General features: G+C 39.0%; 1 protein-coding gene across 2 annotated transcripts in view; it reads left to right on the top strand.

The window, feature by feature from the left end:
• Abca5 (ATP binding cassette subfamily A member 5) overlaps positions 1-26,097 on the top strand; it is an 80,250-nt gene that overhangs the window by 1,963 nt on the left and 52,190 nt on the right. For both annotated transcript variants that reach the window (XM_015993851.3, XM_042283043.2), the window contains exons 2-7: positions 13,472-13,587; positions 14,672-14,876; positions 16,311-16,472; positions 20,668-20,756; positions 22,794-23,023; positions 25,156-25,297. In XM_015993851.3, coding sequence (XP_015849337.1) covers positions 13,486-13,587; positions 14,672-14,876; positions 16,311-16,472; positions 20,668-20,756; positions 22,794-23,023; positions 25,156-25,297 — 930 coding nt within the window. In that variant the 5' untranslated portion in view covers positions 13,472-13,485. The remainder of the gene's footprint in view (positions 1-13,471; positions 13,588-14,671; positions 14,877-16,310; positions 16,473-20,667; positions 20,757-22,793; positions 23,024-25,155; positions 25,298-26,097) is intronic.

The raw sequence follows: 26,097 nt of genomic DNA, 5'->3' as shown, positions 1-26,097 counted from the left end.
GACTGAGCCAAGTGTCCCTGCATAAGCTCCAGGTTTCAAACAGCCAACTCACGCAATGAGCACAGGACTTGGTCCCACTGCCTAGTTGCCTCCCAAACTGATCAAGCCAATCAACTGTCTCACCTATTCAGAGGGCCTGATCCAGCTGGGGGCCCCTCAACCTTTGGTTCATAGTTCATGCGTTTCCATTCATTTGGCTATTTTTTTTTCAATAATTGAGTAAAACTGAAATTTATTATAAGCCACAGTCGTCCTAGGGACCTCCATGCTATATATATAGCCTCTATGGTTCTATGGGTTGTGGTCTGATTGTTCTTTATTTTATATCTAGAATCCACCTATGAGTGAGTACATACCATGACTGTCTTTCTGGGTTTGGGTTACCTCACTCAGGATGATTTTTTCTAGTTCCATCCATTTGCCTGCAAATTTCATGCTTTCATTGTTTTTCTCTGCTGAGTAGTACTCCATTGTGTATATGTACCACATTTTTTTCATCCATTCTTCTGTTGATGGGCATCTAGGTTGTTTCCAGGTTCTGGCTGTTACAAATAGTGCTGCTATGAACATAGCTGAGCATGTATCTTTATGGTATGAATCAGCATTCCTTGGGTATATGCCCAAGAGTGGGATGGCTGGGTCTTGAGGTAGTTCGATTCCTAATTTTCTGAGAAACCCCATACTGATTTCCACAGTGGTTGTACAAGTTTACATTCCCACCAACAGTGGAGGAGTGTTCCCTTTGCTCCACATCCTCTCCAACATTGGTTGTCATTGGTGTTTTTGATCGTAGCCATTCTAACAGGTGTAAGGTGGTATCTCAGAGTCATTTTGGTTTGCATTTCTCTGATGATTAAGGATGTTGAGCATTTCTTTAAATGTCTTTCAGCCATTTGTAGTTCTTGTTTTGTGAATTCTCTGTTTAGCTCTTTAGCCCATTTTTTAATTGGACAGTTCAGTACTTTGGTGTCTAGTTTCTTGAGTTCTTTATATATTGTGGAGATCAATCCTCTGTCAGATGTGGGGTTGGTGAAGATCTTTTCCCATTCTGTTGGCTGTCTTTTTGTCTTATTGACTGTGTCTTTTGCCCTGCAAAAGCTTCTCAGTTTCAAGAGGTCCCATTTATTAATTGTTGTGCTCAGGGTCTGTGCTGTTGGTGTTTTATTTAGGAAATGGTCTCCGGTGCCAATGGAAAATGGAGTCTTTACTTTAGCTTGTAATGGCATATTGTTTAAAATGTACATGATTACAGGCACAGATGTAGGTAAGTGGATAGACAGTGGAGAAATGTCTTTTGACTGCTTCTGTGTTCTCACTAAAGTAGGAATCCAGATCACTCTTGGAAAATGATGCTAGAGATAGAAATGTAGGCGATTTTGAGGATGTGGAAAGTGAATGGGCTTGTAAAGTGTGATTGGCAGGCAGTGGCAGCATGTCCCTTGGTGTAAAGGTGCTAAAGGGGTTTAGAGGTGCTTCTTGGCTGTGCACAAAATTAGTGTTTAGATTTTGCATGGAAGGTATTTCACAGTCTGTTTTCAGTTTTTGTCTTTATATTGTTTTCTAGGGCATGCACCCATACTCTGTCCCAATTCAGTCTGTATTCTGCCTCCACCCTCTGCTCTTTATTTTACACAAGTCAAGGCTTTTGGAAATCTAGCTTTCCCATAGTTTTCTCTCTGCTTAGAAATTCCCTTTGGTCCTTTCCCAAACTCTTTCCCTCAAATGGGATTAGAACATTACATTTAATTTTACTTACCTGAAGTTAGTGATAGCAACATACTTTTTTTTTTTTTCTGTTTTGTAGAGAAATTCTTCAGAAAAGTGACCCACTTTTTTCACTTGCTTCTGTAACTGGTAGCTGATAAAAGGCATTAGTCAGCTTTTTTTGATAAATAGTAAGGGAGTTAAATCTTTTAGGTTTTGAAGACTGAGTAGAAACTGTCTCAGCTTAACTCTGTCCTCATTGCAAAAAGCAGTCAAAGAGAGCACAAATATGAATCAGCATGGGTGCAGTCCAATAAAACTTCATATATAGGTCCTGAAGTCTGAATTTCATATTTTGGCCCATCACAAGTTATCAATATTTAATTTTTCCTCCAACCATTAGACAGGTGGAACTTTGGGAGTTAATGGCCATCCAGGGCTACCCAGTGAAATCTGGTCTCATCCTACCACTCTCCAAAAACCCCTCACACATTGTTAACTCTTGTTCAGAGCAAGGTGGGGGTTGGGTTTAGACACCACTACCTCTTCCATCTTTGTTTGCAGACCCTTAATCTGTAAGGACTCTCAGGAAAAGGTTTGATAAAGGAATTTGTATTAAGGTAATATTGGTATTACCATTGGTGGTGTCAGAAAAGCAAATAGAAGTGAGACTTTTTTTTTTTTTTTATTAAGGATCTCATAGTCAGGCTCAAGGTTAAGACATAAAAAATGGTAATGTAGTATGTTAACTAATTACAGTCATATGTACTTAGTAAAAAGGGAAAATAAAACAGTAGTAATTAGCTTTGCTTGAGTTGGCCAGACATGACCTCAAACGAAGTACAGAACATAGTTTAAGTTGAGAGCCTTTCCAAGAGTTTCAAATATGCTAAGAAGGTCACTGACCACATCTTATCAGTAAATAGTTCTGAATGTAAAGATTGCTGTTTCTTTATAAGATATAATCTTACTTCATACATCATAGAAGTAAACGTGGATTAAAAATGGGCTCTATATAATAAATTTTAATTTCAAGGTGATTTTGCCTCTTACAAAGTAACATGGTATTGTTTATTCCAAAATATTTGATGTATTACTAGCTAAAATGCTTGGTAGAGGTAATGGTAATATTAGATAAATTGGAAATCTTTTTTTTTTAAATGAGGAGTCTTTTAAGAAAAGCACATTATAAACAATTAATAAAATAGTATAATTCTCTTACATTTAAAAAATCTCTGTAATTTTCAAATTTTTCAGTTAATAAACAGTCTTGATTCAGTAAAATGGCACTTTTTGCCAAGCCTAAAAATCTTGAGTTCAGTCTCCTAAACCAACATGTAACAAGTTTTTCTCTGTCCCACCAGCCAGCAATAATGACAAGGACACTTTGCGTTAATTATGAAAGCTCAGCCTATAGCTTAGGCTTGTTCCTAACTAGCTCTTATAACTTAAATTAACCCATTTCTATTAATCTATGTTCTATCGTTACCTCTCTTTCATCTTGTACTTCCTGTTTCCATTTCGCCTGGTGTCTCCTGTGCATCTAGATTCTCTCCTCTTCCTTTCTCTCCCTGGATATCCCATTTGTACCTCCTGCCCAGCTATTAGCCATTGAGCTTTTTATTACACCAATCACAGCTAATACATCTTCACACAATGTACAAATACCCTACAACATCCACATGATGGAAGGAGATAACCAACTCCCAAAATACACACACATACACACACACAGTAAATAAATAAAGTTTCCTAATTTTTAACTGACTTTCTGGTATTTGGCTTATGTAATGCTTTATTTTTAAGTTGATTACTTATATATTAGGAAAGAAAGATTACTTAAGTAGACTTTCAGATTTTCTTTTTACAGTTGTCACTAGTGTCTAGTCAAGTTTTACTACTTGGATGGAGAGAAGCTCAAAAATATTGAAATGTAATCTTTTCTACACAATTAGATCTGTTTTTCAATAAAAAGTCTAACTATGACCAGTCATCATACCAATTCATCAGTATTCATATGTAACAGATTTTATACTTCATTGTTTTCTCCTGTTTGTTCTCTGTCATCATCCAGGCTGCTGGATTTTCATGATGCGGCCTTACTTCTAGTTCACCAGTTTGTCTTTAGAAGTTATTGACACCGTAGAAGTTCTGTTTCTGCTCATTTTAGTTCCATTGCTTTTTCTTGAATCACTCTGTTGTTATTCCATGAATATGGTATTCTTTATTATTCTTTGTGACTATTAGTTCTACTACTTTAATATACATTAGTGATCAACATTTATAATTAATTACTTGCCTTGTACCAGAATTTCAGTTTTACATGTACCAATTTGTTTACTTATTTTAAGAACCCCAAAGAGGTATTGCAATTAATTATTTTACAAAAAACAAAGAAGCAAAAAAGTTAAATAACGTACCTAAGATCTCATAACTGTGAAATGACAGAGGCAGGATAGTTGGCTTGATTAGAGAGGTCACAGTCTTAACCACTATACTATACCACTGCAAGTATTAGTAATTAGATTTGTTGATTTTGGTGCCTCTCTTGTGTTGGTTAAGATGCTTTTCGTTTTAAGAAATAATTATGTGAAAATAATAGAGCACCTGCCCCAAGGAAGAAAAATCAAGTTTGAGCATAATAAGAATTTCCCATTAGGTGAAAACTTAACAGCAGAAAGTTAAATTTTCATAAATGTTGTCTTTAAGGTAAATTCAGTTCCCATAACTTTTGGAAAGGCAGAGGCAGGTGGATCTCTGAGTTTATGACCAGAGTGAGTCCAGGACAGCCAAAGCTACACAAAGAAACTCTGTCTCAAAACAAACAAACAAACAAAAAACAACAAAAAAAAACCCCAAAACAAACAAGCAAACAAAAATCTGTACTGCTAGAAGAAAATGTAATGAATGCAACTCAAGGGGTATTTGAAGTGGAGGAAATGGTGTTTTTTGTTGGGGTCATTGTTGGGAAGTAAGACTTAGGGTTTTTATTTTGTTTATTTCTTATTATTTTTAAAAGACATGCATGGTCTCTTTATATAGCCCTGGCTGACCTGGAACTCACTGTGTATACCAGACCAGCCTCTATCCCATAGAGATTCACCTGCCTCTGCTGGGATTAAAGACATGCTCTACCATACGCAGCCTGGATTTAGTTTTGTTTTAAAAAGTTCTCACAAAATGTGAAGTAGATAATTAGATTTGTGAATTTCAGACAAGAGACTCAAATTTGAATTCAGGTGACAGTTCAAAGTAAAAATATGAGTCCAGCTATTCTGTGGAGGATTTGGTATATAAAAATGTTTGGTATATCAAACATTCAATTTGATAATTAATAATTTAGTGATACTTTCTAAGTTGATTTTTGTCAGAAAAGTTGGGAATATTCATGTTGAGTTGGTTGATGTTTCTGTTTCTTTTGTAGCAAATTACCTTTGAATGACTGTGCTTTTTCTTCTTTTCTTTAGCCTAGATGTGATTATCAATGTACTCTTGATTGCTTTTGTTGTGCTTTTCTAATTTCTTTTAATTATTTTGCAAAGTGTTATTATTTTTCCTGAGTAATTATATATCAGTGACAAAGTGGAAAAACAAAAGTAAAAGTTATAATTTCATTGTTAATTAAAAAGTTGTAGTCTAATCATTTTTCTATGCACATAAAGAGGATGCTCATTTAAGTTAACTTTTAATAATAAACATTTATTCAGGAGAAAACATACCACTTCTAAAAAGTTATTTGCTTTTTTATCTGAAGTGGAGCCAGTCAGAACTTGGAACAGATTGTCCTTGCTTTAGAGAGGGCTCACATCAGTGGCCTTCATTAGGTATGTTTATATAAAACAAGGCGGCACCAATGGCTTTGGAAGGTTTAACAAGACCTTGGTTTGTTTGCTTGTTTGTACTTTGGGTTTTTTTTTTTTTTTAATCATTCACAATTTCAAAAATATATGTGACATACTTTAATCATATTCTGCCCTTTATCTTCTCTTAGTTCCTTGCCCTTCCATTAAAAAACTTCCTAATAAGACCCCCTGTTAATCTTTTTAAACAGAAACAAACAACTTTTATTTTTGTGGCCCAGTGCACATAATTAGAGTTGCTTGCAGGTGCATGGGTGGGTGGATGGGGTTATTTACTTTAGTAAGGAAAACTTACCAATGGCACACCACTGAATAATGTGACATACCCAAACAACTATTTATGGCTTCTCAGGGAGGTGTGCATTGTTCCCCCCTGCTCCTCAAAGCTGATAGCTGCACCAGTCATTATGGGCATAAACATAGTTATTTAGAAGGCAGTTTAAGATGCACATCATGTCCATGTAGCAGAACAACAGTAGTGGTTTTCCCACCTGGGCCCATGATTTCCCTAGGCATGGGCTTTTGATGGGTTTACAGATCAGGTGTAAATTCCCTCCTGTGGCATGGATTTCAGATCCATTAGAAAGTGAGTGGTTACTTCTGGAACAGACTTGCCACTCTGTACCAGTTACACTATAGAACCCCTTGTTTGGCTAGTTGTTAGTGTTGTATGCAGGGTCTGCAGTTAGTGATTTTTTGACAGTTTTACCCTAGCACTGTGCGTGCTAGCCACCAGGGAGGGACTTCCATTCTAGTTTCAAATTTACTTCTCTGTGTCTCCCAGATCGCCAGCTACTTAGAAGTTTTTGTCAGATAATTCTAAAATTTGTGTGTAGGAACTTATAGTCTTTCAAATCTTAGCCAGATCAACTCCTATCTTTCAGCAAACACTGTTTGCTGCTCTGTGTGCCAGACTGACACTATATAGAGCATTCCTTCCCATGGCCTGAGAGTTTTCTGAGACCAGCAAAATCTACAGTAAGAGCAAGGATAGAGAACATGCAAACATGTAACTTTCTCAGAGCCTAGTTTTATCTTTGTCTTCTGTTACCTAGGCTTTAATTCCTGCTCCGATTTTGCCACTGCAGCATTGATTCTTAGTCCAGTTTTTAAATCATTTGCTTATTTACTTGAAATCAGTTCTGCTGTACAATTATAGCTGTGTAAAATAAGAACTTCTTAGGTGGGGATGGAGACTGTGGTGCACCAAGAGTCATCTAACACTCCATAAATAACCTTTTACACACTTTCTTTTTTGTTTGTTTGTGTTTTGCTTAGTAAGCTGGACAAATTTGACTCTTTGGTTTATCAGTAGCATCACAGTTTGAAGACAGATGCTGCTTTTGTGGCTTTTGGTGAGAGTCATGCAATACTGTCATTTTGACAGTGGGATATATTGGCCATTTGCCAAGTAATTTGCGGTTGTTTGAGACATTGGGCATTTTATTAATTTTGTGGAGATGTCGATACTTTCTACTAGCACATTGTGAAAGTTTTTAGGTTTTGGCTGTAAATTTCTTCCTACATTCTCTGAACTATTTGCATCTTCAGTTGAGTTTTCAAAAGATTTGTAGTTTGGATCTTTCATGTGCATGCTGCCTGGTGACCAGTCTGGATCAGGCTAGTGGTGTCTGCTGGTTTGCTTTCTCTAGTCTTTATTAACATTCATAGGAGAGATCCATATATTCCTAGTTTGGGAATTAATTTAAAAGGCAATAAAAAAAACCTTTATTTTTTGCACGTGCACTTCAGAGCTCCCCTTTTTATTTGATCTCCCTATTTTCTCTTTCTGGCTGCTCTTTTGGTCCTCTAGGGAGAAAGTTTCACTGTGACACTTAACTTCTGCAGCAATAACCACTATTCAGGACCCAGGGGTAGGAGAGTAATGTACAAAGAACAGTGGGGAAGAAAAAACTAGGAGTTGGCCCATTGGAATTTTCTTGGAGAGGAAGTTTCTCTTCCTCAGAGTTTTGTGACATTAGGCTTTTATTACTGTAGTCTGGAACTGCCACGAAGGGGATTTTTCAGAATAGGGACACAGAAAAGAACGAGAATGAATAAAAACAAATTTGACCTTTTTACAGCTCCTTGAGTATTAAGACTTAACTTTTCCTTTAGTCAGAATTATAAGTTAACTTCTGAAGCCCTTCTGCTTGGTGCTCAGTTCTTATATGCTCAGTTTGAGTGATACCAAAGGAGAAAAAAGGGTAAGCTCACTGCTAGTTTGGGGCTGTTTCACATTTTGATGTCTCCCTGTTTCATATTGAAAGACCCCCACTCCATTATGAGGACATGGGGCGTTGGGCCGATGAAATGCCCCCCCCCCCCCCCCCCGTCCCAATAACTTAGCCTAAGAAACACCATTCTGAAGGAACCAGAAAAACAGGAGTTCACAGCTGTGGCCGGCCATCCGGCCTTGAGAGAGATAACTATGGCCGGCCATCCAGCCTTGAGAGAGAGATAACTGTGGCCGGCCACCCAGCCTTGAGAGAGAGATAACTGTGGCCGGCCATCCGGCCTTGAGAGAGATAACTATGGCCGGCCACCCAGCCTTGAGAGAGAGATAACTGTGGCCGGCCATCCGGCCTTGAGAGAGATAACTATGGCCGGCCACCCAGCCTTGAGAGAGAGATAACTGTGGTTGACCACCGGCCTTGGGAGAAAAACCGTTGAGTCAAGTCAGGATATTTATGGTTGGCCCCCTGGCCTTGAGGAATAAGCAGCTGGGCTGGAAAAACGCCCACTGTACCCTGGGCAAGGCCAAGTCAGCCACACACATCAAATTTCTGAGAATTAAAAAAATACGTCCCCAAGTTCACCCTGACCTTCTTTGAAACAACCAATAAGAACCCTGTAACTATGCTTCTCGCTTCTGTAACCGCGCCTCTGCCCCGGGATTCTATAAAAAGTCCCCCTTGCCCTAGGAAGGCGCACAAGTCCTCCGAGAGGCTTCGCCCCAGGTACCTGTGTATCTGAATAAGCCCTCTTGCTGTTTGCATCTGATCTGTGGTTTCGGTGTGTTCCTTGGGTTTGGGGTCTCTCCTGAAGGAAGATCTCCCCTGGGGGTCTTTCATTGGAGGTCCCACCGAGATAGAGACCCCTCCCTGGGACCACCGACCCACCGTCAGGAGGTAAGCCGGCCGGCCTCGGTATATGTCATCCCTGTCCTGTCTGAGTGTTGTCTGTTTGTCCGCGCGCCTGATAATCTGTCTGTGGCGGTGGGGGCTGAAGGAGCTGACGAGCTCGGACTTTGCCCACCGTTACCCTGGAAGACGTTCCACGGGTGTCTGAAGTCCCCTCCGGGGCACGGTTTTTCGGGGCCACTCACGTATCCAAGGGATACGTGGTGTTGGTCGGAGACGAAGGGTCCGGACCCTCGCAGTCTCCTTTGAGGTTTTGCTTTCGGTTTGGAACCGAAGCCGCGCAGCGCGTGTTAGTCTTATTTGCGTTTGTCTGTTGTTCTTTGTTTTCTGTTTAACCGTTCTCCTCCTAGAAACAGCCATGGGACAGACTGTCACCACCCCCCTGAGCCTCACGCTTAACCACTGGTCAGACGTGAAGGCGCAAGCCAACAACCTGGGAGTTGTAGTCAAGAAAAATAAATGGACCACCCTTTGCGAGGCTGAATGGGTCACAATGGAAGTAGGATGGCCTCGCGAGGGAACCTTTAACCTCAGTCTTATTTCACAGGTGGAGGGAAAAGTTTTCGCTCCGAGTCCCCATGGCCACCCGGACCAGGTCCCATACATCGCCATGTGGAGACTCCTGGCGACAGAACCCCCTCCATGGGTTAGGCCGTTTCTCTCCCCTCCAGCCCCCCGGCAGCAGCAGCGCTCGCCGAATCCCAGGGCCGAGGAAGCCGGGGCGGGGGACCGCCCCTCGGCCGGCGATCGGCCACTGCCGGGCGCACTTCCACCGTGGCGGTGCGCTGCGACTGGCTCTGGGACGGCTGGGGAGGCCCGGTTTGGGGAAGGTGGCTCGGGAGGGGCGGCGTCACCCGTGGACGCCGAGCCACCCCGCCCCGAGTGTTACAGCCCCCGACATCGCCACCGCTCCCTCTCGCCCCTCCTACCTCCTCCACAGCACCACCGCTCCCTCTCGCCCCTCCTACCTCCTCCCTTTACCCTGTTCTCCCACGAAAGGATCCCCCTAAGGCTCCTGTCCTTCCCCCAGACCCCAATTCACCTCTTATTGACCTCCTGACAGAGGACCCACCGCCATACCCGGGGAATCGAGCGCTGGAGGGACCGGCAGCCCCTGCAACGGCTCCCGAACAGCCTCTACAGCGGGAGCGGGAGGATAAGGCTCCGGCTCCCTCCCCAATTGCCGGTCGCCTACAAGGAAGGCGCGACGAACCAGCCAAAGAATCCAGGAAGGCCCTAATCACCAGCTCCAATACTGGCCGTTTTCGGCCTCTGATCTTTACAACTGGAAGCAGCATAATCCTCCTTTCTCTAAGGACCCTGTTGCCTTGACTAACCTGATTGAGCCCATTTTAGTGACCCACAGGCCCACTTGGGACGATTGTCAGCAACTACTGCAGACCCTCCTGACGGTGGAGGAGAAGCAGCGAGTCTTCCTGGAGGCTCGGAAGCAGGTTCCAGGAGACAATGGAAGACCCATCCAATTGCCTAATATTATTGATGCAGCCTTTCCCCTCACTCGCCCGAACTGGGACTTCGCGACCCCAGAAGCCCTACCCTGGAGGCACATCTCCAAGCCCTCCAACTGGTGCAAAGGATGGTGTGGAAACCCCTGGCAGACGCCTACCGGGAGCAACTGAATCGGCCGGTGGTGCCTCACCCATTCAAGATTGGGGACTCTGTCTGGGTCCGACGCCATCAGTCCAAGAACCTAGAGCCGAGGTGGAAAGGACCATACACTGTCTTGTTAACTACTCCCACTGCACTCAAGGTTGACGGGATAGCGGCTTGGGTCCACGCGTCGCATGTGAAGGCGGCCAAAGAACCCCACGAAGCTGAGAACACCGAGACATCTACATGGAAAGTTCAACGCTCTCCAAACCCACTAAAGATAAGACTCACCCGTGGGCCCCCTTAATCCCCCTAACAGTCCTCCTGACATTAGGAGGGGCATCACCAGAGAGCCCCCACCTGGTTAAGAAAGTTACCTGGCAGGTCATTTCCCAAACTGGGGACGTAGTCTGGTCCACAACTGCTCAACACGCTCCTAACACATGGTGGCCCTTCTTGACTCCCAAGATATGCGACCTAGTCGCTAGGCTGGATACCTGGGATATCCCCGAGTACACCCACACCAATAGGCCCTCTGTCCTAAATGCAGACCACAACAATGTTGTGTCTCGAAAGAAACGGGCCATACAGACTGGGGTTACAGCTCAAGGACAACATATGGCCGACTCATCTGGCTGCCGAACACGGTCAGCCTATAGAAAGCTGCAGCAGACCCAGCTGTATGTATGCCCTAGGGACGGAAGGGACTGGGATACGACTTACAAATGTGGGGGACTAGAATCTTTTTTTTGTGCAAAATGGGGATGTGAAACGACCGGGGACGCGTACTGGAAGCCTAGCTCCAGTTGGGATCTCATCAGGGTGGAACGAGGTCAGAAGGGAGAAGATTCACTAAACATTTCCTTCACCCCAAAGGGCACAAAGTTCTCTTCATGGACCGATGGAAGGTCTTGGGGAGTCAGGTTCTATATGATGGGAACAGACAGGGGATTCACCTTCCAAGTAAAACAAAAGATAGAATCAATTAACGTTCCTGTGGGCCCCAACCCTGTTCTCCCAGAACAGAAGTCACCTTCACAACCTGAAAGAGCCCCAGCCCAGCTCCCCCACTGATCTATTACATTGTCCCCTACAGCCAGCATGGCCACCACTGCTTCCCTTGTAAGGCCAGGCACTGGAGATAAACTCCTGAAATTAATCCAAGGGGCATATCTAACCCTCAACCTCACTGCCCCAAACAAAACCAGAAGTTGCTGGCTTTGTCTAATTTCAAGTCCCCATTATTACGAAGGGATTGCTGTTATGGGGAATTTTACTAACCACACTTCCCCATCCACAGAATGTACCCGCACTCCTCAACATAGGCTAACCCTATCTGAAGTTGCGGGACAAGGGTTATGCATAGGAGAGGTGCCCAAGTCTCACCAGTTCCTGTGCAATACCACCCAACAGGTGGTCGGGGGCTCCTACTACCTGGCAGCCCCCAATGGAACCTACTGGGCCTGCAGCACCGGATTGACTCCATGTATTTCAATGACAGTACTTAATTTGACCTCTGATTATTGTATATTGATAGAATTATGGCCCAAAATTATTTATCATACCCCCGAATATGTATTCACCTATTATGAGAAACGGCACAGGTTCCCTCAAGAACCAGTGTCTATGACTGTGGCTTTACTGCTGGGGGGATTGACTGTCGGGGTGTGGCCGCAGGCATCGGAACTGGCACTGCGGCGCTCATGGAAACTGCACAATTCAGACAGCTGCAAATGGCTATGCACACTGATATCCAGGCCCTAGAGGAATCCATAAGTGCCCTAGAAAGATCCCTTACATCTCTATCTGAGGTTGTTTTACAAAACAGGAGGGGGTTAGACATCCTCTTCCTACAAGAAGGTGGCCTATGTGCGGCCCTTAGAGAAGAATGCTGCTTCTATGCAGATCATACTGGAGTAGTCAGGGATAACATGGCTAAATTAAGAGAAAGATTAAAACAGAGACAACAATTATTCGAGTCTCAACAGGGATGGTTTAAAGGATGGTTCCAAAGGTCACCATGGTTTACCACCCTTGTCTCCACCATTATGGGCCCCCTAATCATCCTCCTGCTCATTTTATTGTTTGGGCCATGCATCCTCAACAGATTGGTGCAATTCATCAAGGATAGGGTTTCTGTTGTCCAGGCTTTGGTCCTAACCCAGCAATATCAGAGGCTCAGACAGTCAGAGGTGGAGCTGACCCCTTATTCTCCATCCTAAAATGAAAGATTCCATTTGGTACAAAAGAAAATGGGGGAATGAAAGACCCCCACTCCATTATGAGGACATGGGGCGTTGGGCCGATGAAATGCTCCCCCCCGCCCCCCCCCCCCCCCCCCCCCCCCCCCGTCCCAATAACTTAGCCTAAGAAACGCCATTCTGAAGGAATCAGAAAAACAGGAGTTCACAGCTGTGGCTGGCCATCCGGCCTTGAGAGAGATAACTATGGCCGGCCACCCAGCCTTGAGAGAGAGATAACTGTGGCTGGCCATCCGGCCTTGAGAGAGATAACTATGGCCGGCCACCCAGCCTTGAGAGAGAGATAACTGTGGTCGACCACCGGCCCTAGGAGAAAAACCGTTGAATCAAATCAGGATATTTATGGTTGGCCCCCTGGCCTTGAGGAATAAGCAGCTGGGCTGGAAAAACGCCCACTGTACCCTGGGCAAGGCCAAGTCAGCCACACACATCAAATTTCTAAGAATTAAAAAAATACGTCCCCAAGTTCACCCTGACCTTCTTTGAAACAACCAATAAGAACCCTGTAACTATGCTTCTCGCTTCTGTAACCGCGCCTCTGCCCTGGGATCCTATAAAAAGTCCCCCTTGCCCTAGGAAGGCGCACAAGTCCTCCGAGAGGCTTCGCCCCAGGTACCTGTGTATCTGAATAAACCCTCTTGCTGTTTGCATCTGATCTGTGGTTTCGGTGTGTTCCTTGGGTTTGGGGTCTCTCCTGAAGGAAGATCTCCCCTGGGGGTCTTTCAATATCTTGCCATATACTTTGTAGAGCTGTCAGATTGTTCTTTCATGCATTCTGTGCATGTTGGAGAGATAGCTTGCAGTATGCTTAACTTCCTTTTAATGAATGAAAGAAAAATCACATATGCTTTACTGTGTAGTTCAAGCTTTGTTTGTTTTTCCTTTTAATAAGCTGACCCAGAGAACATGGCCACTGCAATCAGGGATGTGGGAGTTTGGAGACAGACTAGAACACTTCTACTGAAAAATTACCTAATTAAATGCAGGACTAAAAAAAGTAGTGTTCAGGTAAGTTAAAAATACTCATTATTTTGTCTTCTTATGGTTTGTTTTGCTTTGATGTGTTCCATTTTAGGAGAATTTTTTGGAATACATTTTTATTATAATTTTATTTCCTTCAGTTTGCTTATAAAATAAAAGCATATTGTATTGTTTATGATAGCAAGGAAAAAAAAAAGGAATGAACTAATGCTCCTAAATGTATCAGTGATTACTCAGTTCAGTTAACTTCTGACATCATCATGTGTCTTTTGAATTTTAGGTATGCATTTTCTCCCCATTGATGAAGTAATATTCCACAGATAATTTTTTGAAATAATATTACACAATTTTATACCCCACATCTTCCCAATTTATGGTTTATGAATTAACTTACCAAAGAATACTATAACTATGTCACAGGAGTTGTACCCTAGCATGGTGTGCTTTTGGTAAAATGAAGTCTAGCTAATTAGTTGGCAGTAATTTCAGGTATGGGCTATCTTCTGAAACTAGCAAAATAAGGAACAAGATAAAATAATAGTTCATGTCTAGTAAAGCAGGCCATAAACTAATTAAGTGTAATTTTAGTAGTATTTTAGGTATTGTTAATAAGGTACTATTTTTAATTCCAAACCAGTGAGTTTTTCATTTACTTATTTACTTATTTTTCTTTTTCTAAAAGTTCATTTCAGTTTAATGAAAATCTTTGTAAGGATTTGTTCACAAGTTACTTTGGAATTTTATGAGTAAATATAAAGTGAGTGTTAAATCAGTACTCGTAAGACATTTGAACATTATGTCACTTTATTATATAATTTGAATATTAAAACATTTCATTAAAACTGAATGCATATTGAAAATGATCAACTATGTTTTGGGGTTTGGTGGGATGTTCAACATAGCAATACTTTTAGGATAGGATTGCGCTGTGGGTTGTTCTGTATGGCATTACACATTTGCCATACAGAACATCCCAAAGCAGGATTGCTTTTAATTTCTCTGTATATGAGAGGACAATATTTCCTTTAATAGTACCTATGTTATTTGCATTGAAATCTTGATTTTGCTACCATCCTTATACTTTGTAATAATTTTGTTTCTTTTATTGTAGGAAATTCTTTTTCCTCTATTTTTTTTATTCTGGCTAATATTAATTAGCATGATGCATCCAAATAAGAAATATGAAGAAGTATCTGATATAGAACTTAACCCCATGGACAAGTCTAGCCTTTCTAACCTTATTCTCGGATATACTCCTGTGACTAATATTACAAGCAGCATCATGCAGAGCATATCTACTGATCATCTCCCTGATGGTATTGAAGTCTTTTCTAAAAAAAAGATTTATTTTTATTTATGCATATGTTGTATGCGTTTGTGTGAGTGTATGTACACGTGTGCAGGTGCCCATGGAGGCCAGAAGAGCCCTTAAGATTCCTCGGAGCTAGAGTTACAGCAATTCAATTAATTAGCTAGGTGTCATGTATGAGAACATTAACATTTGGAGAGTTAAGTCACTAATGTGAAGTTACACAGCTAATGGATGATGAAGCTAAGTACCAGTCCTGTGTTCCTTTACCACACATTCTGGAGCTTCTGTAGTGAAGTTAACTTACTGTAAACAACATGAGAAAATATTTTTAAAAATTGTCTAACTTATGTGATAGAATGATGGCAGTGTTTTTCTCCATTTAGCTTCTGAAGAGGAATAAGCAATATTAGGTATAAATGATGATTTTTATTCAAAGAAGACTTTGCAGAGTTTTAGCATAATTGCTAACATGCATGTAGGGATGCTCAGCTGTAGGTCCATGGGCTGTATGTAGTTGAAGTGGAGGATAGGTATGGATATGGCTCAACACAAAATACTTAAAACATTAGATTTGTTTTTTTGGGAGGGAGGGGCATAACTTGATTGTATGATTTTTGAGCATGAACATTGTGGATGATTATGTTGTACACAGTGTCAAACAGCTTGCCATGCCTCGAAAAATTTTCTCTATAAAAACAAATATTTAAAAGTAAGACTTTGCCGGGCGGTGGTGGCGCACACCTTTAATCCCAGCACTCGGGAGGCAGAGCCAGGCAGATCTCTGTGAGTTCGAGGCCAGCCTGGGCTACCAAGTGAGCTCCAGGAAAGGCGCAAAGCTACGCAGAGAAACCCTGTCTTGAAAAACAAAAACAAAACAAAACCAAAAAAAAAAAAGTAAGACTTCAATTACTAGGAGTTATTTTACTTTGAAACAAGTAATTGAACTACATTATTATTTTTATAATTTCATTTCTGTCGGAAATCTTACAGACTTTAAAAAGTAAAGCTAGCATATTCAAGGACCTAGGTTTTTTCAGTGCCAAAACCAAGACATTTAAAAGTGGAGATGATATAAGAACTACTCAGCATTAGAATATAGAATTAGAATGTATAACAACACATTGAAATTATCAAACAATATATTTTGAAGAAATATTCTGAATATTGTTTCATATTATACTGTATCATAGACATAAATTATGTATTATAATGACATAATTTCTGCAATTAGGTCACAACTTAGTATCTGTAAAATAATATTGTTGATCATTTTATGTCATTGTTTTCTTTGCAGTTACCTTCATTTTCTAAGAAATTAGTGACTAAGACAAAAGTACTGATAAAATATTCCATTCATCAAATATAATTATAAAATGATTCTACTGTATTTCAGTAAATGGTTGAAAGTTCTGAGTTACATTGTTCTAATATTTTATAGTTATAACTACTGAAGAATATGCAAATGAGAAAGAAATGCTAGCATCCAGTCTTTCTAAGTCAAGCAACTTTGTAGGTGTGGTTTTCAAAGACATCATGTCCTATGAACTTCGTTTTTTTCCTGATATGATTCCAGTGTCTTCTATTTATATGGATTCAAGAGGTAAGTAACTTTATATATAATCATTTAACTCAGTGTTAAGTGCATTTCTTTAGAATCCAAATAAGAGTGTGTCCAGTATTGTCATTTTCAACTGTACTTACTTGTTCAGGTAGGAAAACTATCATGAGCAGCATAAAAACCTTTAGGTATGAGGTTAGACATTGTGGCACTCGCCTTACTCCCAGGCAGCTTTCTGTGTATGCAGGGTCAGCCTGATCTACATAGTTAGTTCCAGGGCATCTGGGGTACATGAAAGAACTATATCCAGAAATAAAAATTGTGTATGTACATTCTTCCAAATATCTATCTACACTAAATATATGCTATATAAAATAACTATAACATTCATTTTAATTTTAATACACTTATGTAAATATCATTTATATTAAAAAATTGTATCTTTCGGCCGGGCGTTGGTGGTGCACGCCTTTAATCTCAGCACTCGGGAGGCAGAGCCAGGCGGATCTCTGTGAGTTTGAGGCCAGCCTGGGCTACCAAGTGAGCTCCAGGAAAGGCGCAAAGCTACACAGAGAAACCCTGTCTCGAAAAACCAAAAAAAAAAAAAAAAAAAAAATGTATCTTTCATTTTATGAGTTTCCAAATGTATAATTTTTCCTCCATGTAACCGTTTCCACTGTGGTATGATATAAATGTTTAAAATCTCAAGGTCTTCTACCAATGAAATTTCTTAAGTTTACATTTGAAACATGGAGAACTGCCTTCAGTTGTTTAAACCCATGAAAAGATAATATCAGCTCTGTTTATTATACAATAGTAAAGTCACTGTATTAAGTACAGAAAGTTTTTCCTTTATTCCAAAAACTTGTTTGGAAAATTCTTATTTTGCTTTTTATGAATTTGGACCTACTCATGTGTCAGAGATAAATGTGCATTATAGAATGATTTACCTTAAAACATTAAAGTGACTTACTTGTTTTATTTTGTATTTATGGGTATTTTGCCTGTTCATATGTATGTGCATCATGTGCATGCCTAGTGATCACAGAGGTGAGGAGAGGGTTTTGGATCCCTTGGAACAGGATTTTCATGTGGTTGTGAGTTATCCACTGAGAAATAAACCTGGGTCCTCAGCCTGCCCTCCCTCCCTCCCGTCCTCTCTCTCTCCCTCTGTATTATTTATTTACTCATTTGTTACTTAAAACAATTTTAAATTTAAATATATTTTGGTCATATTCTTCACCTCTCAGACCAAGTTTGTCCAGATCCTTTCCTCTCCCTATCCACCCAACTTAGTTATTTTTCAAAAAACCAAAAACCCAATACAACTACAAAATGTTTAAAATTTAGAAAACAAAATATATTTGCTAAAAGGGAAAAGAAAACAAAATACCAAAACTGTTACTAAATAAAAACATACACACAAAAGACCTATGGAGTTTATTATTTGCTGGTCAGCTACTCCTGAACATGAGATCTGCCCTGGAGTAATTGATATACCCAGTGTCATTTTGTTGGAGAAGACTGGTTTTTCTGTCTCCTAGCAGGTTTAAATGACAGTTCCATTGTTAACCTATACTCTAGTGGCAAAGTTTATATTCATTCATTCATTCATTTCATCTTTTTTTTTAAATTTTATTTATTTATTTATTATGTATACAGTGAGTGTTCAGCCTGCAGGCCAGAAGAGGGCACCAGATCTCATTACAGATGGTTGTGAGCCACCATGTGGTTGCTGGGAATTGAACTCAGGACCTCTGGAAGAACAGCCAGTGCTCTTAACCTCTGAGCCATCTCTCCAGCCCCATTCCATCTTTTTTTTTTTAGAAATATAACAAAATAAAATATAAGATAAAACAGAAACTATCACATTGAAGTCAGACAAGACAGATCTACAGAAGGAAAAGAGCCCAAGAGAAGGCACAATAATCAGAGACCCACTCATTTGTACACTTAGGAATCCCATAAAAAACATTAAACTGGAAACCATAATATAAGTGCGGAGGACCTGGTGCAGACACATGCAGGCCCTATGCATGCTGCTTCAGTTTCAGTGAGTTCATATGAGTTTTGCTCATGTGGTTTTAGAGGGCCTTGTTTTTATTGGTGTCCTCCATCTCCTCTGGCTCTTAGATTCTTTTTTCATCTTCTCTGGGGTTCCCTGAGCTTTGAGAGTTGATGGAGACATCCCAGTGAGGGCTGGCATTCCAAGGTCTTTAACTCTCTGTGTAATGTCTGGATTGGTTCTCTATATTCATTCCTACCTGCTGCAGGAGGAAGCTTCTCTGATGATTGAACAAAGCACAGATCTATGAGTATAGTAGAATATCAGTAGTAGTCATTTTATCACTACATTTTTTTCTTTTTTGTTTTTAGACTTGTATTATTTGGTTTTGCCCTAGGTCCCTAGGCTAGCTAGTTTCTGGTTCTTAGTGTTGGTTATGGGTTTCATCTCATGGAGTTTGCTTTAAGTCAGATCAGGAATTGGTTGATTACTCTCACAAACTTTGTGCCACCATTGCCCTGGCGTATCTTGTAGATAGTACACCATAAGGGTTTGTGGCTGGCTTGGTGTTTCTGTTTCTCTTTTGATAGCATATAGAGTGCCTTCCTGTAACAAATACCCTAGCATAGGAGTGAAGGCTCTATGTAGGCACCAGTTTGACGTCTCCATGTTCAGTGAGTTGTGCAGGTTGTCTTCAGCAGGGGGGCCTTGATGTCAGTTTGTAGAGAGAAACCTGTAGTGTTGGCAACAGCCTGGGTTGTTTGGGGATTCCTGAGTTGTTTCTTGGCTTTTGGCTAACAGCTCAATTAGTTATAACTCAAACCTGGTAGAGGAAGCTTTGTTTGGTAACAAGAGATGGCCAGTTAGGTCTCTGTCTATCCCATTATTTGGCATTTTCACTTAGATCATCTTCATATATGTATATATTTTAGGAGGATTCTACTGTATTAGGTTTCCATACTAACCTCCAAATGCCCCTTAATTTTGTCTGTCTCTACCCATATTCCCTCTCTCATCCCTCCTTTTTCCATTCCTACTTGATCTTCCAATCCAGAACCCCCCCCATCAATATGTTCATAAAAATAATTCTATTTCTCTTTCCTAATGAGATATATCTGCTATTTCTAGTCCCTTACTCTATACCTACCCTCTGTGGTTCTATGGATTGTAGCTTGGTTATTATTGACTTCACAGCTAATATCCACATATAAGTGAATACATTCTATATTTGTCTTTCTGGGTCTGGGATACATCACTCAGGATGATTTTTTTTTCTAGTTCCATTCATTTGCCTGCAAATTTTATGATGTCATTTTTTTAAACTGCTAGATAATACTCTTGTGAAAATGTACCATATTTTCTTTATCCATTCTTCTGTTGAGGGACATCTAGGTTGTTTGCAATTTATGGCTGTTATGAAGAGAGCAGCAATGAACGTGGTTGATTGAACAAGTGTCTCTGTGGTAGGACGAAGCATACTTTAGGTATAGTAGCATAGTTGAAACTTTGAGGTAGATCGATTCCCATCTTCCTGAGGAACAGCCACACTGATTTCCATAGTGGCAGCAAATGTTCTTAATCACTGAACCATCTCTCCAGCCCTAGAAAAGTGACTTTTCAATAATTGTGTTTATAATTAATTTATATCTTTATTCATTTACCATCTAGTATCCTATCACATTTTTTTGTTTTATTTTATGTGATATGTGTGATATGTGTTATATGTGTGACTATATGTAAATCCACTGCATCTGTGTTGGAGGCCAGAGAAGAACTTTTGGAAGTTGATTTTCTTCTATCTTGTTGAAGCATGGTCTTTCTTGTTTCTACTACTCTGAACTCCAGGCTAGCTGGCCCATGACATGACCTTCTTGGGTTGTTCTGTCTTTGTCTATCATCTCACCATAGGAATGCTTGAGTTACACATACAAACCACCACATCTGGCTTTTTGTAGCTTTCATGGATAGAATTTGGGTTATCAGGCTTGTGGGGCAGGTACTTTTACTCACTGACCCATCTTGCCAGCCTCTAACATGTATAATTTTGTCTGAGCGTTCAAATAAATAGGAATCTTACAGATACTTGTCTTTGAAGGGTAGTGGCATTATTCTCTTTGGTCCTGTAGAGAGTGATTGATTGTGCTACTTTGGTAACCTTCCATGTGTTATTTTCAGAAGAAAGTCCTTACAATATTGTAAAGAATCTTATATCTCGTATTTTTCTCCCTATAGCTGGTTGTTCAAAGTCATGTGATGCTGCTCAGTACTGGTCCTCAGGGTTTACAGTTTTACAGGCCTCAATAGATGCTGCCATTATACAGGTAAATGTAACAAAGGAAGAAAAATCAAACCATAATTTAATAATTATTCCTCAATTCTTTAAAGTTGGATTTGGTTAAATTACTTAAAAATATATATAATACATAACATAATCATTTGACAAAAAAGATAAAATGGAAATAATATTTTCTAATTTAGTAATTCTTGAAGTCTACTTTTATTGTATAGTTTTATGAATATTATTCAGCATACTATATATAAATACCATATATTTATTGATTATAGGCAATATTTCTGAAATATTCCTGTATTATGAAGGATCTGAACTTTTAGACTTTTCACTTGAATTCAAATAAGTTAAAAGAAGGTGACTACCTTTATTATCTTAATTGTAGTGCTGGATTTTATTTTCGATTCAACATTTATCCCTTATTTATTAAACAATGTTTCTAAGTTATATTCTCATATAAATTTATTTAATGTTTACCAACTCTCTGAGACTGAAACTGAAAATAAAGTTATATCAAGTAGCTTCAGGACCCTGAATTACTGGCAGAGGATCAGATTATAGTCTTTTGACTCCTAAGTCTAAGCTTTAGTACAATTCTGCCTCTAAGATGGTTTTTAAATTCTTAAATTATGCTCTAAAGGTATGGCCTTAAATTTTGTGCCTTAAGCGAGAGCCATTAGAATTACATATCACATTTCTACATTTTCTTTAGTATCTGTGGGGGTTTTTCCTATTTGCTTTTTCAATTTGAAATTTACTATAAAATATTTTAATATAAAAATGCATATAAGCAGTCTTCTCTACCAAACTGTACATTCAGAGTATGTATGATACAATAGAAGTAGGATCGGAGTCTGTAAACAGCAGTCTTGTCTCTTCTAGCTGTTAAACTTCTAGGTAGCACACTGGCTGTAAATGTAATACTTTTTTTGTGACAGGACTCTTGTAAGAACCAAATAAGATAATGTGTGTAGAATAGATTGCAACTTGCGCGCTATGGCTGTATTAGGGTTTGTAATACTGTGTTACTTCAGTTGTACTGTTAAGATAAAGATTGAAGTATTATCTGTGTCTCTATGATGATATTACAGAACTTAATTGTGATTCAGTCAGACATTAGCCCTCACAAGCTTAGAACACTGTGGGTAGTACAGAGTTGTAGTTCAGGCATTTATTTGAATATTAGACGTATCAGTTGGTAAATATTTTAATTACATAATTCTGTAAATATATCCTGTGTATCTATTTTAGTTTAGTTTAGTCTAGTTTAGTTGTTTAGTTTAGTTTAGTTTTTCAAGACAGGGTTTCTCTGTGTAGCTTTGGTGCCTGTCCTGGATCTCGCTCTGTAGACCAGGTTGTCCTTGAACTCAGAGAATTCCACCTGGCTCTGCCTCCCAAGTGCTGTGATTAAAGGTGTGTGCCACCACTGCCCGGCCTGAGTGTATCAATTTTAAAGCAGTAAGAAAACATGCTTTTGCTAAGGATGGTGGTGGCACACGCCTTTAACCCCAGCACTCGGGAGGCAGAGCCAGGCAGATCTCTGTGAGTTCGAGGCCAGCCTGGGCTACAGAGTGAGTTCCAGGAAAGCCACAAAGCTACACAGAGAAACTCTGTCTCGAAAAAAAAAACCAAAAAAAAAAAAAAAAAAAAAGAAAAAAAGAAAACATGCTTTTTAAATAAAAGAGACTTTTAAAATATAGCCATAGGAATGGTGGCTATTAATTATTCCTACATGCCTCAGCTTTGAAGAAGCAAGCATATTCTTAATATGCCTTTAATCTGCTTAATGTGATAATAAAATCATATGATTTTATTTTATTTGATGAATTAATCAAAATTTATTCATTCCATTCTTCAAACTTTTAATTTCCAGAATGAATTAAAAGGAGAATTCTGCTTTATATGATGATATTATGGTCACTCACTTTATTTCAAGAGTGTGGTTTATTTTTTTAGTATTTTATTTGCATGAGATTACTTACTAATTTTAGGTAATAATAATCACATTTTATTAGGAGCTATTGTCAGAACTAAATTAATTTAATGTGTTTACATTTTGTAATTATAGCTGAAGACCAATGTTTCTCTGTGGAAGGAGCTGGAGTCAACTAAAGCTGTTATCATGGGAGAATCTGCTGTTGTAGAAATAGACACTTTTCCCCGAGGAGTCATTTTAATATATCTAGTCATAGCATTTTCACCTTTTGGGTACTTTTTGGCAATTCACATTGTAGCAGAAAAAGAAAAAAAGTTAAAGGAATTTTTAAAGATAATGGGACTTCATGACACTGCTTTTTGGTATGTTTAACTGTTTATTACTTAGTATAGTTAACAGTTGTATTAAATATACAGATCTTGAGCAGTATATTCTAATTTACCCAATTTGATGTAGTGCTGATCCTGATCCTTGTAATATTTCCATTTTAGAATTTGAGATTAGCTAATTAGTTGCTTGTTTTACTGTAAGGGAAGAGTAATGTGGGAAGTTTGTGTTGACAGTACATTTAAATTTTATCTCACATTCTGTTTGAACCCATTATCCATGTACCATGTATTTCATCTCATCATTGCACTGAAGATATGAAATCTCTAAAAATTAAAAGTTGACTATTAATGTCCTTTCCTAATGTCATAGCATATACATAACACTGAAAATTTAGTTAAAAAGATCAGGGTCTGCACATGTAGTTCCTGAACTCTTTTCCCTACTTGAAAACTTCAGTAAAGAAAGATGAGGAACATACAGGTAATTTATAGAGACACAATGGAGAAAAAAGTTCCCATGAGTGAGTGTTACTATATCAGCATTTTTTTTTTTTTTTTTTGGTTTTTTTCGAGACAGGGTTTCTCTGTGTAGCTTTGCGCCCTTTCCTGGAACTCACTTGGTAGCCCAGGCTGGCCTCGAACTCACAAAGATCCGCCTGCCTCTGCCTCCCAAGTGCTGGGATTAAAGGCGTGCGCCACCACCACCCGGCTATATCAGCATTTTTATACAATGCTAATTTTAGGGAGGCATGAATATTTATAAATAGCTAAGTACTTTTTTTTTCTTTCTACTGTGTATTAAGACACATTGTTTATAAGCTGGCTGGCTTGTGCCTGCTTATAATGCACTAAAAAATCAGGAGGGTCTTGAGTCTGAGGCCAGCCTAGGCTACATTGCCAGATGCTGTTTCAAACAAAAACTGGTTTCTTTTAGCTCATTTAGGAGGAAGGTTATACTGTGTAAGTTGCTATTAAAAGATGCATTTACACATTTTTATTTGGCCTATTCTAACAGTTATAAAACTTTTATTATGTCTTAACATTTTCTTTGCTTTTTAAATTTATTTTTATTTTGCATGTATGAATGTTTTGCCTGCATGTATGTCTGTACACCATGTGTGTGCAGTGTTTGCAGAAGCCAGAAGAGAGAATTGGATTTTCTGGGACTGGAATTACAGATGGTTCTTAGCCCCTTTGTCAGTCCTAGGAATCAAACCCAGGTCCTCTGCAAGAGCAATGAGTGGTCTTAACTACTGAGCTATCTCTCCAGCCCCATACTGTTATTTTGAAAGAGGTCTCTATAAGTAACTCTGGCTGTCTTGGAACTTCCTAGGTAGACCAGGGTGGCCTTGAACTCACAGGGGTCTCCCTTCCTCTGCCTCCTGAGTGCTGGGATTAAAGGTGTGCGTGACTACACCTAACTTTTCTTTCTTTCTTTTTTAAATGTTCTAGAAATGGTTTTGAAGAAGCAATGAATTATTATTTTTGTATTGAAATTGCTAGATGAATTTAGCTCTAAGTGATAAGTATATATTAACTCAAATAAATGTTTAAATTTGAAGTTTTCTTTAAAATGATTTTTCTTCAATGCTAATGGGAAAAGAAATAAAATGTGAAATTAAATACTATAATAATTCCATTGAGCTCTGATTTGAGGGAAATTCTTGAGTAAAAATGTGACTCTAGTTTGATCTTATTAATCAGCAGCTCACAAGGTATGAGTATGGTAATTATGTCATTAATTGGTAAGGACTTTTGTGTTTTTGATAACCAAACGTTCAGGGTTTAATTATAGTTAATTTCATAAAGAAAACAATTATATGGACTTACTAAACTTTTACAGTTTAAGAGAATCAGAGATACTGGTGCTCTTTTGGATTTTGAGAGTATTAGCTTTAATCATGAATTGCTATTACATTTTAAAATTTTTTGATGCTGAGAGATAGCATTTTATCTCTATATCAGTCACATTCACCTGTGGCTTGACTAATACTTTATTCTTGGTTATTTAACAATATTAATTTTCAGTACATGAGCACATGCAAATAAATTCATTTAAAGAATAAAATGGCTAAAACAAATTTGAAGCTTAGTTTAAAGTGATTTGTTTTTCACTGCTGAAGTGCGTTCATTTGACTATAAATGTATTTGTGCTTTCATTGTAGGCTTTCCTGGGTTCTTCTGTATACAAGTTTGATTTTCCTTATGTCACTTCTTATGGCAGTCATTGCAACAGCTTCTTCCTTATTCCCTCAGAGTAGCAGCGTTGTGATTTTTCTACTCTTCTTCCTATATGGATTGTCATCTGTGAGTATTTTAACCAGAAATATCAAAGTGCCTTCGTAATGCATTTATGATCTTTTATTGATTAACTTAGTCAATTTTCCATAAAGATATTTTTACTAAGTTACAGATAAATAACTAAATAGTACATGGTGTAGTATTGTATAATAATGCTTTTAGAAAAATTGTAATCTCATGTTTAAATCTAACTTGTTTTTGGTATATGATATTTTACATGTAGTTCTGCTGTTGTCTAGAAGATTGTACACTGCTATATTTTTCCTCCTTTCATGAAGCCTTGACCTCTTCAAATTATGCTCTAGGACAATTAGTTTTAAAGGCTTTTTTTTTAAATGTAGTTCTTTAGTAGTCTGATAGTCATTTGGTATGCTAACTGATGAATATAATGACTGACCGTTGTTTTAAATGATTCTAGTTTTCATTATGATTGATTTATGTGCCTGTCTGTATATTGTTAAATACTTTTACTATCATTTTCATTCTTCAAAATAATAAATTATAAATAACTCCTATTTCTAGTATAATGACCTAATATCATTTTCAACACTCAGTTTAAAACATAGATTCTTTGTTTAAAAACTTACTGGGGACTTGAGTGATGACCCAGTAGGTAAAGTGCTTGCCTGACGAAGGTAAGGACCTGAGTTTAGATCTCCAGCACCCACATAAATGTTTCTGAAACCCCAGTGTGGGGGTTGAAGATTGGGAAGGTGAGGGGATAGAAACAGGTGGGTCCCTGGGGCTAGCTAGCCAACACATGGCTCCTCATGGACTCCATTGTATAAATGTACTTATGTTTCCCT

Source organism: Peromyscus maniculatus, chromosome 8 (genome assembly GCF_049852395.1).
Source record: "Peromyscus maniculatus bairdii isolate BWxNUB_F1_BW_parent chromosome 8, HU_Pman_BW_mat_3.1, whole genome shotgun sequence".
Lineage (NCBI taxonomy): Eukaryota > Metazoa > Chordata > Mammalia > Rodentia > Cricetidae > Peromyscus > Peromyscus maniculatus.
This window is presented reverse-complemented; position numbering and strand designations above follow the sequence as displayed.